General features: G+C 49.1%; 1 protein-coding gene across 2 annotated transcripts in view; it reads right to left on the reverse strand.

Moving 5' to 3' along the window:
• SLC6A12 (solute carrier family 6 member 12) overlaps positions 1–16,920 on the reverse strand; it is a 78,589-nt gene that overhangs the window by 19,198 nt on the left and 42,471 nt on the right. For both annotated transcript variants that reach the window (XM_065582136.1, XM_065582140.1), the window contains exons 8-12: positions 15,751–15,854; positions 14,558–14,682; positions 13,997–14,109; positions 12,912–13,049; positions 10,999–11,101 (exon numbers count right to left, since the gene is read on the reverse strand). In XM_065582136.1, the coding sequence (XP_065438208.1) occupies positions 10,999–11,101; positions 12,912–13,049; positions 13,997–14,109; positions 14,558–14,682; positions 15,751–15,854 (583 nt within the window). The remainder of the gene's footprint in view (positions 1–10,998; positions 11,102–12,911; positions 13,050–13,996; positions 14,110–14,557; positions 14,683–15,750; positions 15,855–16,920) is intronic.

The raw sequence follows: 16,920 nt of genomic DNA on the forward strand, positions 1-16,920 counted from the left end.
ACATGACCATAGTGATGCCTGGATCTCTTTTCTGAGAGGATGAAACAAATTCAGAAGCCATCAGTGGAGGTGTGTATTTTAAATTATTCCTCCCAGCATGCATTGCTTTGCACTTGTCTACACTGGAATTCATCAGCCATGGTGTTGGTTCATTTCAAAAGCGGCTCAAAGTCATCTCAGTTCAGGATGGGAAAGAGGGGAGCGGGGGAGTAGAAGTGTGAGCTACCGGGACTTGGGAGTCTGCAGATTAAATTATAAGCAATCTGCACAGTAGGCAGAGACAGAGCTCTAAAATGTCACATGCAAATGTTGAACAAGAATAGATCATAGTGGACAGGGAAGCTGCTAAAGTGGATGCTTGCCTCAGAAAACCATTCCCTGTTATTCCAAAGCAGAAGGCAGAGCTGAGGAGAAGACTCCAGGATGGACAAGAAGCCACTGGGGAAGCTGAACAACATCACGAAGAGTAAGAGGCCTCTCGGTTTGAGAAGATCAGGTTGACACTTAACAACCTTCCATGGAACAAAAACATGGGCTCTAAGGAAAGTGATGAAGAACGAAGCAGAGAGACGGTGCGTGGTGCATGTATGAGTGGGAAGAAACCAAGGGACAGTTTACTGACCATGAAAATGCTATAGTCATAGGCAAGAGTGAGCTGTGTCATGAGGTGGGAGAACTGGAAACCAGCACAAGGCACAGGCAAAGACAATTCATCGGAGGTGAACAAATGGAAAGACACTAGCAGTCTCCAATGCAAACCTTATGTGGCAATATTTAGACCAGAATAAAGTCCCCAGAGGCCTTCACCTTGCCCAAAATAGAGGGAGACTGATGAGGAGGCATTAGAGACATGAATTTGCAAAGTATAACCAGAGAGAAGCTGAAATATGGCAGTCTGGCAAAGAGGCAGCAGAGCCCTCTAAGCAACGCACCCATTGGATGGCAGGGAAAGCACAAGTACCAGTTCAGCAGGCTGAAGCTGCAGAAGGGAAAGGAAAGCAGAAGGGTGAGTGGAGGCATGAGAGGGGAAGGAAAGAGCACCAGCCAGGGATCATGTTATGAAGGAGAAGAGGCGATGGCAAAGATTAGTTGTCCAGGAATCCACGCTGAAGATGGGAGGAGGGCCAAAAAAAGTGTAATTCATTTTTATCTGTTAATTACATTGCTGTAGCACCCAATCAGGATCAGGGCTTCATTCTGCTGGGTGTTGCACAAACACACAGGAAGACACCGAGTCCCTGCCCTGCGAGTTTACAATGGCGCACACAATCACAATGGCAGCAGAGCTCCTGAAACACAGCACCCCAGGGAGGCAGGAAGAACTCTAACGCCTCTCGATGGGCTTGGTGCAGCTGGGGCTAGGGCACAGCACAGCCCCCTGTAGCTCCTCAGTCCTAGACTGTGCAAACACAGGGCCTGTTCCTGGCATAAATTAGACAAGTCTGGTGGATTCTCTACTAGACACTAACTACTAATGGTCCCAAGGGGGTGTTGTGGCAGTGCAGGGGCGGCTCTAGGCACCAGCAAAGCAAGCACTTGCTTGGGGCAGCCAATTTGCAGGGGCGGCAGGGATCCAGCATGGGAGCTGAGAACCAACAGGGGGCCCTGGGAGCTGTAGTTCCTTGGTTAGCTCCCTGGCGATAGAGCCAGCCCTGGAGCAGAGAAAGAACTACATTTCCCAGCATTCCCTTGGCCACTACCAACAGGAAAGAGGGGTAGGGAGTGAGGAAGCTGAGACCTCATGCTGCAGCCTGCTATGAATGGAGAGCTGCACTGTGAGTAGGGATACCATATTTTAACATTCAAAAAATAGGACACTCCACAGGGAGGGAGGGTAGCCCCACCCTGCCACCATCCACTCCCTCCGACTGCCCCCCACAGAAACCCCAACCCATCCAACCCCTCCTGCTCCCTGTCCCCTGATCACCCCCTCCCGGGACCTCTGCCCCAACTGCCCCCCAGGATCCCACCCCCTATCTAAGCCCCACTGGTCCTTGTCCCCTGATTGTCCCCTCCCGGGACCCCACCCCCTATCTAAGCCTCCCTTCTCGTTGTCCCCAACTGCCCCCTCCTGAGACCCCCCCCCACAACTTCCTCCCTAGAACCTCACCCCCTACCTGTCCCCTGACAAACCCCTGGGACTCCCATGCCTATCCAACTGCTGCCTGTCCCCTGACTGCCCCCCTCCGAACCCCCGACCCATCTAACCCCCCACCTATCTAACCCCCCCTTCTCCCTGCCCCCGACTGCCCCCCCTGAACCTTCGCCCCATCCAAGCCCCCCTGCTCCCTGTCCCTTGACTGCCCCCATGGAACCCCCTACCCCTTCTCCAACCCCCCATCCTCCTTACCATGCCACTCAGACCAGCGTGTCTGGCTTCGCGCAGCGCCAGACACGCTGCTGCATACATGCTGTCATGCTCCCCCACAGAGCCACCCAGCAGCTGCCTTCCAGATTTGAACACCTCAAAATTCAAGAGTGCTCAAGCTCAGTTTGGGCAGCTGTTACTTCATTTCTCCCAAATCAAATATACTGATCCACTGTAACTTGCTGTAGAAAAAGTAGGATAAAATTGAGCAAGAAATGCTTCCCAGTGGTTATTAGGACTGGAATTGCTATTTTCAACAGCCATTGCCTTTTTGTTTGTTTGTTTAAAAGGAAGACAGTGATATTGCATTGGCAAATTCCCCATAGAAAGAAAGAGTGGAACAAAAGAATAATAACGGCACCTCAACTTTTCCTCATTTATGTAGGACAGTCTTATAATATGCATCCAGATATCCTCCAATCACAGAAGCTGAAAATTGTTCCCCTTTACTGCAGTTCTGTAACCTTATGGGAACCAATCCTGTCTGTGTTCTGTGCACATCTAAAATTCCTGCTGAGTGACCTGCCCTGGGAGCGAGTTACCAGTGACCCAGGGCTGCGGCGGAAGGAGGGTGCAGGTAGGGAGGTGAGCCCAGGGCTGGGGCAGCAGGGGGGGTGCGGGTGGGGGGGTGAGAGCCCAGGGCTGGGGCAGCAGGGGGGTGTGGGTCGGGGGGGGAGAGCCCAGGGCTGGGGCAGCAGGGGGGTGCGGCGAGAAGCCCAGGGCTGGGCCGGGGGGCAGCCAACATTTTTTTTGCTTGGGGCGGCAAAAAACCTAGAGCCGGCCCTGTGTGGCAGCCAGGGGTCACTGGGGCTATGCTCCCTTCCTCCGGCCTTATCTCCTGCACAGACTACGGGGAGAGGGGTTGGCATAAAGTCACTACAGCAACTACCCCTCCTGAGGTTCTCCTATGCAGGTGGAATCCTCCAGTGGCTGGCTTCACTGCTTGCCAAAGGAGCAGTGTAAGGTATCCCGGGTGCAGTCACAATAGAGAAACAATGGCTTCTCTCTCTCCAAACTCACTCTGACAGCTCTGCCTCAGCTTCCCTTTGGAAGGTTCTCTCCACAATCATAGGAGCTAGAAACCTCTTCTCCTCCCCACCCACCCGTCCAAAAGAGCTTAATTCCTGCAGGAACTGATTATGGGCTTATCTTCATTGCAAAGTTTCACTCAAGTTATAACTCGAGTGTTGCTGCTTAGAGATCAGACATTTCCAGGCCTGGGGTCTAATACTGAGCCGTGCTGAGCACCCACATCCCTCCTTGACTTTAGTGAGAGCTGCAGGCAGTCAGCACCTCTTAGAATCATATCTGACTAGGAGCACAGGATTGATCAGACCAGGTGGATCATTATGTCCGGTATCTGATGGTCAGTGCTAGTGCTCCAGAGAAAGGGATAACCCATGCAGTTAGCCAGAGGAGTAATGCTCCATGAGGATGGCGAGGGGGATCCCTTGTTCTTCGTAAATCTTTATATGCAGGAAGGAGCCCAGAGCTGTCGTAGCTGGACACACATTACAGAAATTAGTGAAAGAGTCCCATAAAGGGAGCTACTCTCCTCCCTCCCTCTTACTAAAAAGGGAACAGATCCTGGGGCCCAATCCCTGTGTGACTCTGTATCTCCACCAGGAGAAGGTCTGTTTGAGGGATGCATCCTAAAGGTGAAGCTCCTCAGGTGATCTTGTGGAAGAAAACCTGGGCTGTGTTTAAATTCTAGGGGGGGGGGATTCCATTCATTCTATGGCAATGAGATTTCATTCCCCCTATTGCAAGGCTTCTCAAACACTGCCAGGGCGTGGACCACATTTACAGACAGACGGCCTCCTGAGCATCACGCCGCCCTGTTCACAATTGCACAGGCCACATCCCTTCCCAGCTGTGATCATATAACACGCTGGTGACAACCTTACTAGCAATGAAGTCAGGGCACTCTTAGCAGTCTGTAATGGGACATAGCAGCTGGGAACGAAGAAGAAAGCCAGACCTGTTGGGAGCCGCTATCCTGCCGAGTGTTAGCATGCTGCGTATTCACAGAATCATAGATATGTGGGGCAGGAAGGGACCTCAAGAGGGCATCAAGTCCAGCCCCTGCTCAGAGGCAGAACCAAGTGAACCTAGACCATCCCTGACAGGTGTTTGTCTAACCTGTTCTTAAAAACCTCCAATGATGGGGATTCCACAACCTCCCTTGGAAGCCTGTTCCAGTGCTTAACTACTGTTTATAGTTAGAAAGTTTTTCCTCATATCTAACCTAAATCTCCCTTATTTTACATTAAGCCAATTACGTCTTGTCCGACCTTCAGTGGACCTGGAGAACAATTGATCCCCAACTTCCTTAGAACAGCCCTTACTATATTTGAAGACTGTTCTCAGCTCCCCCCCACCCCTGCCCCGTCTTCTTTTCTTAAGACTAAACATGCCCATGTTTTGTTTTTTTTAACATTTCCTCATAGGTCAGGTCAGGACAATACATGTTGTGATTGTAATGGCTTTATTCTAATTTGCACTTGCTGGCTTCATTTCTAAGAGTGTTGAAATGGAGTCAACAGAAAAAAATGGGGGAGTTGGTTTAAAAAAAAAGTGACTAATGCCAGTTAATGGGTTTTCCCTGCCTATGGGTCGGCAGCACCGATTCTCTGGCCTACACTGCAAAGTACTATAGCAGTGGTGCTAACACAAACACTCATTCCAAGCTTCCCTATTGCCAGGGATTATGATGCCATCCACCACTAGGTGGCTTCCTCCTGTCAGCAAGGCATTGTTACAAGGATTTGAGATTTCAGGTGCACAGCTTTAGTCCTGTAAACAGAGCAGGCTGAGTCAAACCCACTGATGGCATTTGCCCAGCTCTGAAAACCGAGCGTAGAATAAGTTGATACGTTTTTGGAGCTCTGGATTTGAAGGCTGATGCCCCAATAACATGCTGCAGGGAGCATTCTCCAAACAACAGTGTACACACTGGGATTAACTGTTCCAGAAGAGAGCTCACATAGGCCTGGTCTACACTACGAGTTTAGGTCGACTTTAGCAGTGTTAAATCGAATTAAGTCTGGACATGTCCACACGACGAAGCCCTTTTTTTCGACGTTATTGGCCTCCGGGAGCTATCTCACAGTGCTTCATTGTGACCGCTCTGGACAGCACTCTCAACTCAGATGCACTGACCAGGTAGACAGGAAAAGCCCCATGAACTTTTGAATTTCATTTCCTGTTTGCCCAGTGTGGAGAGCACAGGTGACCACGCAGAGCTCATCAGCACAGGTAACCATGATGGAGTCCCAGGATCGCAAAAGAGCTCCAGCATGGACAGAACGGGAGGTACGGGATCTGCTCGCCATATGGGGAGACGAATCAGTGCTAGCTGAACTCTGTAGCAGTAAACGAAATGGCAAAATATTAGAAAAAGTCTCAAAGGCCATGAAGGACAGAGGCCATAACAGGGATGCACAGCAGTGCCGCGTGAAAATTAAGGAGCTAAGGCAAGCCTACCACAAAGCCAGAGAGGCAAAAGGAAGGTCTGGGGCAGAGCCGCAACGTGCCGCTTCTAGGCGGAGCTGCATGCCATTCTAGGAGGTGCAACCACAACTACCCCAACCGTGTGCTTTGACTCCATCAATGGAGAAAGACGCAACAGAGAAGTGGGGTTTGGGGTACGCGGAAGATGATGATGATGAAGACAATGAAGATAGCTCACAGCAAGGAAGCGGAGAAACCGGTTTCCCCAACAGCCAGGATATGTTTATTACCCTGGATCTGGAACCAGTAACCCCCGAACTCACCCAAGGCGTGCTCCCAGACCTTGAGGGCACACAAGACCCCTCTGGTGAGTGTACCTTTGTAAATATTACACATAGTTTAAAAGCAAGCGTGTTTAATGATTAATGATTAATTTGCCCTGGCAATTGCGAACAGTACAGCTACTGGAAAAGTCTGTTAACGTGTATGGGGATGGAGCGGAAATCCTCCAGGGACATCTCCAGAAAGCTCTCCTTCATGTACTCCCAAAGCCTTTGCAAAAGGTTTCTGGGGAGGGCTGCCTTATCCCATCCGCCATGGTAGGGCACTTTACCATGCCAGGCCAATAGCGCACAGTCTGGAATCATTGCATAACAAAGCATGGCAGCTTATGGTCCCGGTGTTTGCTGGCATACAGACAACATCCATTCCTTATCTCTGTTTGTTATCCTCAGGAGAGTGATATCATTCACAGTCACCTGGTTGAAATGGGGTGATTTTATTAAGGGCACATTCAGAGGTCCCCATTCCTGCTCTGCTGAACAGAAATTTTCCCTGCTGTTAGCCACGTGGTGGGGGGAGGGGTGAAGTGATCATCCCAGATAATTGGGTGTGGGGGCAGGGAGGGGGGTTAGTTGGATTTGTGCTGCATGTTAACCCGGAAACCGCAGCCCCTCCTTTTACATTGCAAACCCATTTTAAATGGCCAACCCAATGGGTGCTTGGTATGGGAAGTGAGGGCGCTGCTGTTTGAAACCATTGCCACATGTTATGAAGGTTAAAAAAGCCAAAAGACTGTGGCTTACCGTGGCTGCCTGCAAGCTGAATTCTGTTGCCTGGCACTGCGTGAGTGATCTCACACACCAAACGGGCAGGCCCTCAATATAAGAGGAAAAATGCGACCTTGTAACGAAAGCACATGTGCTGTGTAATGTGAACAGCAAAATTTAACGTGAAAGAGTGTACCCATTGTTCTCTAAAATGTGTCTTTTTTAACCACCTCTCCCTTCTCCTCCACCAGCTGCAAATGTTTCTCCTTTGCAGAGGCTAGCGAAGATTAGAAGGAGAAAACGGCGAACTCGGGATGATATGTTCACAGAGCTCCAGATGTCCTCCCACACTGAAAGAGCACAGCAGAATGTGTGGAGGCAGTCAGTTTCAGAGTGCAAAAAAGCACAATATGAAGGAGAGGAGAGGTGGCGGGATGAGTCGCGGGCTGAACAGAGCAAGTGGCGGGCTGAAGATGATAGGTGGCGTCAGCTTGCAGACAGAAGGCAAGAGTCGATGCTCCGGCTGCTGGAGCATCAAACTGATATCCTCCAGCGTATGGTTGAGCTGCAGGAAAGGCAGCAGGAGCAGAGACCGCCGCTACAGCCCCTGTGTAACCAACAGCCCTCCTCCCCAAGTCCCATTGCCTCCTCACCCAGACACCCAAGAACACGGTGGGGGGGCCTCCGGCCACCCAGTGACTTCACCCCAGATGATTGCCCGAGAATCGGAAGGCTGGCCTTTAATAAGTGTTAAAGTTTTAAAGTTTTAAACTGCAGTGTGTCCTTTTCCTTCCCTCCTCCCCCACCCATCCCGGCAATTACCTTGGCAATTATCCCCCTAGTTGTGTGATGAATTAATAAAGAATGCATGAATGAGAAGTAACAATGACTTTATTGCCTCTGCAAGCGGTGCTTGAAGGGGAGAGGGGAGGGTGGGGTGGTTGGTTTACAGGGAAGTAGAGTGAACTGGGGGGGCAGGACGGAGGGTTCATCAAGGAGAAACAAACAGAAGTTTCACACCGTAGCCTGGCCAGTCACAAAACTGGTTTTCAAAGCTTCTCTGATGCACACCATGCCCTGCTGTACTCTTCTAACCGCCCTGGTGTCTCGCTGCGTGTAATCAGTGGCAATTTGCCTCAATCTCCCACCCCGCCATAAATGTCTCCCCCTTACTCTCACAGATATTGTGGAGCGCACAGCAAGCAGCAATAACAATGGGGATATTCTTTTCGCTGAGGTCTATCTGAGTCAGTAAGCTGCGCCAGCGCGCTTTTAAACGTCCAAATGCACATTCCACCACCATTCGGCACTTGCTCAGCCTATAGTTGAACAGATCTTGACTACTGTCCAGGCTGCCTGTGTACGGCTTCATGAGCCATGGCATTAAGGGGTAGGCTGGGTCCCCAAGGCTAACTAGAGGCATTTCAACATCCCCAACGGTTATTTTCTGGTCCAGGAAGAAAGTCCCTTCCTCCAGCTTTCGAAACAGACCAGAGTGCCTGAAGACGCGAGCATCATGTATCTTTCCCGGCCATCCCATGTTGATGTTGGTGAAACGTCCCTTGTGATCCACCAGGGCTTGCAGCAGCATTGAAAAGTACCCCTTGCAGTTTATGTACTCGGTGGCTTGGTGCTCCGGTGCCAAGATAGGGATATGGGTTCCGTCTGTCGCCCCACCACAGTTTGGGAATCCCATTGCAGCAAAGCCATCCACTATGACCTGCACATTTCCCCGAGTCACTACCCTTGATATCAGCAGGTCTTTGATTGCGCTGGCAACTTGGATCACAGCAGCCCCCACAGTAGATTTGCCCACTCCAAATTGATTCCGGACTGACCGGTAGCTGTCTGGCGTTGCAAGCTTCCACAGGGCTATCGCCACTCGCTTCTCAACTGTGAGGGCTGCTCTCATCCTGGTATTCTGGAGCTTCAGGGCAGGCGAAAGCAAGTCACAAAGTTCCATGAAAGTGCCCTTACACATGCGAAAGTTTCGCAGCCACAGGGAATCGTCCCACACCTGCAACACGATGCGGTCCCACCAGTCTGTGCTTGTTTCCCAGGCCCAGAATCAGCGTTCCACGCCATGAACCTGCCCCAATAACACCATGATTTGCACATTACTGGGGCCCGTACCTTGTGTGAGGGCTGTGTCCATGTCAATTTCCTCATCACTCTCGTCGCCGCGCTGCAGTCGCCTCATCGGCTGGTCCTGGTTTTGCTTTGGCATGTCCTGGTTCTGCATATACTCCAGGACAATGTGCGTGGTGTTCATAGTGCTCATAATTGCCGTGGTGATCTGAGCGGGCTCCATGATCCCAGTGCTATGGCGTCTGGTCTGAAAAAAGGCGCGAAACTGACGGAGGGAGGGAGGGGCGACTGACGACATGGCGTACAGGTACAGGGAATTAAAATCAACAAAGGTGGCTGTGCATCAGGGAGAAACACAAACAACTGTCACACAGAATGGCCCCTCCAAAGGTTGAACTCAAAACCCTGGGTTTCGCAGGCCGTTGATTTCACGGAGGGAGGGGGAAGCAAATGAATACATCTATTTTTTACATCTTAAGCTGGCAGCAGATGGTGCAGCATGACTGATAGCCCTCGGCATCTTCTGGGAGCTTGGCAGAAGATACTGTATTACGATTGCTAGCCATCATCGTCAAGACGGTTCAATAGGACTGCCAGCAGGACTGAGTCTCCAGGAGACAAAGCATGTCTGCCCAGGTGCCTCTGATTGAACTGGAATATGATGATGACGGATATCAATCTTAATACACCATCCACTACCAAAAGGCAAGGAACTGCTGCTGTGTAGCAATGCAGTCCCACGTCTGCCAGCACCCAGATAGCCGATGAAGGCTACCAGTCATACTGCACCGTCTACTGCCAAAAGGCAATTAGCTGCTGCTGTGTAGCAATGCAGTACCACGTCTGCCGGCACCCAGATGACATATGGTGACACTGAGCTGAGCGGGCTCCATGCTTGCCGTGGTATGTTGTCTGCACAGGTAACCCAGGTAAAAAGGCGCGAATCGATTGTCTGCCGTTGCTCTGACGGCGGGGGAGGGGCCTGACGACATGTACCCAGAACCCCCAGCGACACTGTTTTGCATGATCAGGCATTGGGATCTCAACCCAGAATTCCAATGGGCGGCGGAGACTGCGGGAACTGTGGGATAGCTACCCACAGTGCAACACTCCAGAAGTCGACGCTAGCCTCGGTACTGTGGACGCAGTCTGCCGACTTAATGCACTTAGAGCATTTTATGTGGGGACACATGCAATCGACTGTATAAAACTGATATCTATAAAACCGGCTTCTGTAAATTCGACCTAATTTCATAGTGTAGACATACCCATACAGTCCTCTTGCTGCATCAGAGCTGAGATTGAAACCATGAGGACTGTTTTAGATAACCAGAGCAGATACGAGGTGAAGTGATGCCCTAAGGCAGCATTTTGGGTGGTCCTGCAATGAATCCATGCTCTGGTTTTTGTATTTGTATAAATCTCTCACACACAGACACATGCACACACAGAGGGAGCAGGCACAAGCTTTTGGCAACCTTGCTCCTCTTGAAGTCATTGGGAGTTTTCTATTGATTTCACTGGGCGCTAGATCAGACCTTTAATTTCATTTGTAACTGTGGCCAGACACTATGCAAATGAGTTTTATGCATGCTAATTCACAGTGTGTATGTATATGGAATTTCAGGTTAAATAAATTGTCAGGATTGAATTAACAGAAAGACAGAGGGAGATCGCATGACAGGTCAGCCATAAAATGGCAGCCAGTGCCACTCCTACGTGGAGAATCCTCTTCTGCTCTAAATGAGTGTAGTCTCTGTCAGCCAGAAAGGGCTAGAGGTCCCCTGGCAGAACGGCACAGTGTGTGGGAGACACAACCTATGCCTGAATGAGCAGGAAGACTGAATTCACTTCTCTTCCTGGGAAAATCCCTTTCAAAGCAGAGATAAGAATCATTCCTACACTAAGTGTATGGGGACTGAGGAATCCCATGGGTGAACAGATTAAATGGGAAGCACGAGGCATTCCTGCTTTTCCATGGGGCTGACACGGCTATTCCCATCCCTCCCATAGCAGCCTGGGTCCTTGTGTTCCACTTACCATACACCCAGCCAACACAGATGACTTCAAAAATGGCCAGGAACAGTAGGCACGTACCGCTGGCAGCATAATAATCAAACAGCTGGAAGATGTACATTCCACCCTGTGTCAAGCAGAGAAAGGGGAGACGTGGAGGGCTCAGCAGAAGGGTATGTGCAAGAGAAAATGGAATTTGGACAAATACAAAACAAGGCTGAGGGACGGGGAACTGCACATAGAGCAAAGGTACATAGGAGGAGAGATCTCTCTCTAGGCCTGTCCACACTAGGAAATTATACTAGGTACCACCAGGCACCAAAATGATGGTCAGGCATGGGGCCAGGATGATGTTTCACAATAATTTCATAGCATGACTTCAGTATCCACAGAGAACAGGGATTTGGGTTTTTTTTAAACGCTGCTATAGATCATTCTCCCTGGCAAGTTTCTCGCACTGTTTTTGAATGTGGTCCTTGGCTATGTTGAGCTTTGGGCATAAGCCATAAAGTTTAGATCTAGGTGTGAGCTACCCTGAAGTTCAGTATGTTTAGATGTCGAGTTTCTAGTTCAAGCCCATCTCTACATGTTGCAAGGGTCCCAAGCATAGTTGGAAGCCCTATGGAAGCAACGGCCTTTGGCTCTCTATTGTGCAATGACAGTACAATGGACTGAGCATTTGTTCTACTCTCAGGAGAGCTATTTGTACAATCTGACTCTCTCTTGTGTTCTCACAACTGGTCTTGACAAGAAAATAGCACCTCCAAGAAAAGAAAAAAGTGGAGCAGATACATTGGAAAATTATTCAACCCCTTGAATGGCCACAGAGACAGAAGAAAAGCTTTCCTATTAATCCCACCAAACACTGAGCCAGCTTTGTGCAGTGTTTAGATTATCCCGCAGTGATGGGAAATATGTAAAAGCCCCAGGGAAGTTAGATACGTCCTGAAGTCCTGATGCAGTTTTCACCCAGTCCTTACTCAGGCAAAACTCCTATTGCCTTCTGCGGGAATTCTCCCAAGTAAAATCTCAGCAAGGACCTCTGACTTTTCAGATGACTGCAGGAATGCCATCTAAGAGAGGCTGTATCAGATAGCAAGATCCTGCTGTCTCCAGAGCGTGGGGAGCAGCTATCAATGACTTCTTTCCTCTAAATCAGTGGTTCTCAACCAGGGGTACACATACCTTGGGGCTACATCAACTCATCTCGATATTTGCCTAGTTTTACAACAGGCTACATAAAAAGCACTAGTGAAGTCAGTACAAACTAAAATTTCATACAGACAAAGACTGGCAGCATTCACATCTCACGTGTAGCTCCTCTACTTTGACCTGAGAGCCATCAGGACTGGAGTTTGGATATAAAGTTCCTTTCAGGTGGCCCTTCCCTGGTGCTAGGTTCAGGGATAGGCAACCTATAGCACGCGTGTCAAAGGCGGCACGCAAGCTGATTTTCAGTGGCATTCACACTGCCTGGTTCCTGGCTTCTGGTCTGGGGGGCTCTGCATTTTAATTTAATTTTAAATGAAGCTTCTTAAACATTTTAAAAACCTTATTTACTTTACATACAACAATAGTTTAGTTATATATTATAGACTTATAGAAAGAGACCTTCTAAAAAAGTTAAATTGTATTACTGGCACACGAAACCTTAAATCAGAGTGAAGACTCAGCAAACCACTTATGAAAGGTTGCTGACCCCTGTGCTAGGTTATCTCTGAGACATACCCCAGAGGAAGGCTCAGCTATACAGTACGACAGCATCTCAACTGGCACTATATAAGAAAGAAGAACTACTGGTTCTGATATGCACCAGCTAATAAACTAAGCTAAAGAGAGAGAGAATAACTAACAGTGTGAGATACAAACTTGCTGCAGATAATACTGCTCCAAACAAGTCCATATCCCTCTCCCCCACCATGTACTTCCCTTCTTACCTCAGTGACTAGCATCAGGCCAAGCAGGTAGCATATGACTGCAACGGCCAGGATCAGCAGCTCCCGGTGCCCTTTCTTCTGGAGAACTTCTGGGTACATGTCGACAATGGCCGTCACCAGGCTCTCAACACAGACAAACTGCAGAAGAATTCATGTCAAGAAACCAAGGACCTAATGTCTCTCTTTCACTACCCATCCTCTTTCCCACTTCCATTCTTCCACTCAGGTAGTCTCTCTCCTTTTTCCTACACCTAAAGCATGAACTGCTTGGAAACAAGGAGGTATAGCTGCATCTGAGTCCCAAAGGAAGTGGAGTTAGCACTGGTGTAACATCAGGAATTGAGCACCCTGGAGGAGTGACTGGAACCACATCTGGAACTGAGTGAGATTATCACAAGCCTTCCACCTGGAGTAGGGAAGATGTTCAGGTACAACAGAAATGACACACAGAACATGGAGACAATAAGGGAATTGCACCTCACCACAAAGGATTATCAAGAAATAAATTGTGTTTCACAAGGAACCACTGTGGTATAAAAAAAGTTACTGCCAGGAAGCAGCTACTCTGGAGCCAGGAGACAGTGAGGGTACTGCAGGTCACAAGTCACACCTGGAATCAAGAACACTCGTAGTACAGTTGGAGCTGCCATCAAACTACAGTTACAGATGGGGCTTGTCACAATACAAAGGGAGTCCTAGTGAACTTAGAGGAGATTGACACAAAATGTGTAGTAAAGTGCCTGGTTCCTGAGAGATGTTTACTAGCCCCTAAGGGCAGACTTGGTGGGAAGGACAAAAGTGTGGCTGCTGGTTGTCACTGGATTGTCAGAGACTTATGCTGGAAGGTACAGATGCTGCAGGTCACTGTTAAGGAGTAACACCTAACACCAGCTGACAGCTGGGATGTACTGGCCAGCTCTAAGTATTATCATTCTGAAGTAGTTACATGGATGTGCGACAGGTGTTCCAGGTGGCTGAGAGACACATCACCATTTCCCACCCACGAGTTATGATCTACATGAGGCTCTCAAACATGTAACAGACAACCCTCCTCTTTCCCGCTAACTCCAAGGTATTTACTGTACCTGGCTGTCCAGTCCCAGGAAGATCAGCATAAGGAAGAATAGGCAGGACCAGAGCGGAGACACAGGCATCATCGTTACAGCCTTTGGATACGCAATGAATGCTAGGCCTGGACCTGCCAATCAGATAGCTGAGTAAGGATTAGGTTTCCCCAACAACACGACCCAGCAATACAGAGAGCAGTTTGATGTGCTGTTTAAAAAACTTAACCTGCCAAAACCTCACTTCCCCAGAATGTATCGTGCAATGGTCACTGACACACGGGATAATAATTGCTGACATGGGCTGAGTGGCTGGTTTTGGAAAGAAGAATCAGGGATTTCAAAACAACAGAGAATGCAGCTCTGCTTCTGGACAGTGGCACTAAGTGCATCAGGATAGCAGAGAATAAAGCAGTGGTTCTGGATGACAGGGCCTCTGAGTCCGCAGAATAGGCAGAGGCTGTTCTGGGAAAACTGGACTGGGGACTCTAGCAATTACAGAGGATGTAGGATTGGTTCCTAAAAAGTCCACCCATGTTTTAAGTTTTCCTTTTGGCCCTGCCACATTTAGAAAGCACCTACCTGACTCGGCCACTTCTGAAATGGGCACGCCCTGTTCTTGTGCCATGAAGCCCAGCACAGAGAAGATAGCAAAGCCGGCCACAAAGCTGGTGGCACTATTCAGGAAACATAGCATGAAGCAGTCCCTGTTGGGGCAGAACCAAGGAGAGAGAGAGAGAGAGAGAGAGAGAGAGGGCATTGTTTTCCTCTGCAAATTTACCACTTTGGGCAATTGCTTTTGTGCTCAGCTTTCTGAATGGGACATGAATCCATGCACTTCCTTACACTAACACTAGCCTGAGACTCCTCCAGAGGCCAGCAGCCCAAAACAGAACTCGGCAGCCTACAGCCTTGACCCATGGCACTACAAGAACTACCTGATTATACTTGGCAATAAAAATGACGGAGGGCTGCAGCCATATATTGTAAGCAGGATGCCCCAGTGAAGTCACTAGGGACTTGGCACAACAAGGGGCAACAGGAATCACCATATACGGGTAGAACAATGGAACAAATATTGAGAGAAAAAGGATCCTTAAATAACAAGGGACCTGATCCAAAGCCCTCTGAAACCAATAGAAAGACTCCCATTGACTCGAATGGGCTGGGGATCAGGCCTGAGAGGAAAAGGGAACTAGAAGCAATAAGCACTGGATGAAAAAGAACCTGTCATGCCAGACAAACCTTTCTGTTGCTCTTTCTGATCGAATTAAAACACACACAGGGTGCACTAAAGGGGCTGGGATTTTAATAAGTCATTTGATGCCATGGGGCAGATTCCCCTCTTCTTTAGACCACTGGGAATCTGGTGTAATTCCCCCGAGATCAGACCCAGGTAACTGAACTGAATTTGGCCACATGCATTACTAAATCTTATTTCCACATCAGATAACATTTTACAATACCCATATCAACTCAACAATGGCACCTCCAGGACTCCCGTGCCCCCTCTCCCTGCCCAGATGGAAGAGTGCCACCAGCAGAGTCACCAAAGGCATTTCTTGTAGCCCCTGGGTTTTCCTGGGCAGTCTCCTACCCAGTCGCTGAGCCCTACTTAGCTTGCAAGAGCTGACAAGAGCACAGGACGAAATGGCATGGGCCCCACACGTGATTTCGAGGCAGTGAGTGCCACAGCTCCAACTATATTCTGCTCAGCTGCCCACATGGCCATCAGCCGGATGTGAGAGGGAGAGAGAGGCACAGGCTGCTCCTACCTGTAACAGTTGTTATTGTATTTGTTGTAGCTGCCCAAGGCTGTCAGGCACCCCTGGCAGATCGCATAAGAGAAGAAGATCTGAGTGCCTGCATCCATCCACACCTAGAACAGAAAAGGACAGTGATTTCCAGCCACGGCTAAGGAAATAAATGGTAAAGTCCTGTCAGGGTACACACACTTCAGAGCAGCAGTCTGTCAGACATGGAGAAATCCACATCAGGCAGAGAAGGGAAGAATCCATACAGGGTGTGACATGTCTCTGGATTGATTGTCCCAGCTTGGAGGACTGGAGTGAAGAGTCCACCATGAAAAGGGAGGATTTTCCTTCTGGACCCCAATGGCTTCTCTCAAATAATCCAAGGAAGAATGGATCTGAGTGGGGAAGGGAGAGTGATTTTTAAGCCCTCAGACAGGGGCAGTCAATAGGCAGACTGTGGGCCAAATCTGGACTGCCAGACACTTTCGAACGGACCACAAAATCTTTGTATTTGCTTATTATCATCATTATTGTTATTGAGGTGTGAAAATATTTCTCGGAGTCTGGACCTGGACTATACCTTGACCAAGAAATTTGGACCTTGACAAAAAATAATTGACTATCCCTGCCCTAGGGTGTCAGTTGCATAATCTGTCCTTCACCAGCTACCCTGATGGAGGGCATATTCCAAGAGGGCTGTCATCATCGTTCCTCCAAGGCAGTGATTCAGGGGGCTAGATCAATCCCAAATACCATTCATTTTTTCTAAGCTAAAGTGCCCGGAGAATGTACAGAGAGGGTGCATGGGGATGTGGCATGGTATAAAGACTGTGCCAGCACAAGTTGGAGATCACTTAGCTGCTTGGGAGTGAAAAAACCATGAGTATCTCACAAAGCCATCCCAAACAAGTGCCAATAAAACCTTTATATGACACCACACCACCTGGTATTCCCTACACATGAGGGTGGATGAAGATCAGGACAACGGGAGCAGCCAGGAGATGTTGGGTTCATAGTATCTCATCACCACCATTAACTCATCCCGGCACCCATCCAGAGCAGCAGAGTTTGTTGTTTATTTCAGCCTTCAGCTGCTGGCTCCTCCTCCACTTCACTGTATTGATAGCACTTTCTCTCACACCGTGTGATGCTAGTATACAGAGCCACAAAAGATGGGCTGCAGTGCTCAGA

The sequence above is a fragment of the Chrysemys picta genome, chromosome 1 (assembly GCF_011386835.1).
Source record: "Chrysemys picta bellii isolate R12L10 chromosome 1, ASM1138683v2, whole genome shotgun sequence".
In the NCBI taxonomy this organism is placed as follows: domain Eukaryota; kingdom Metazoa; phylum Chordata; order Testudines; family Emydidae; genus Chrysemys; species Chrysemys picta.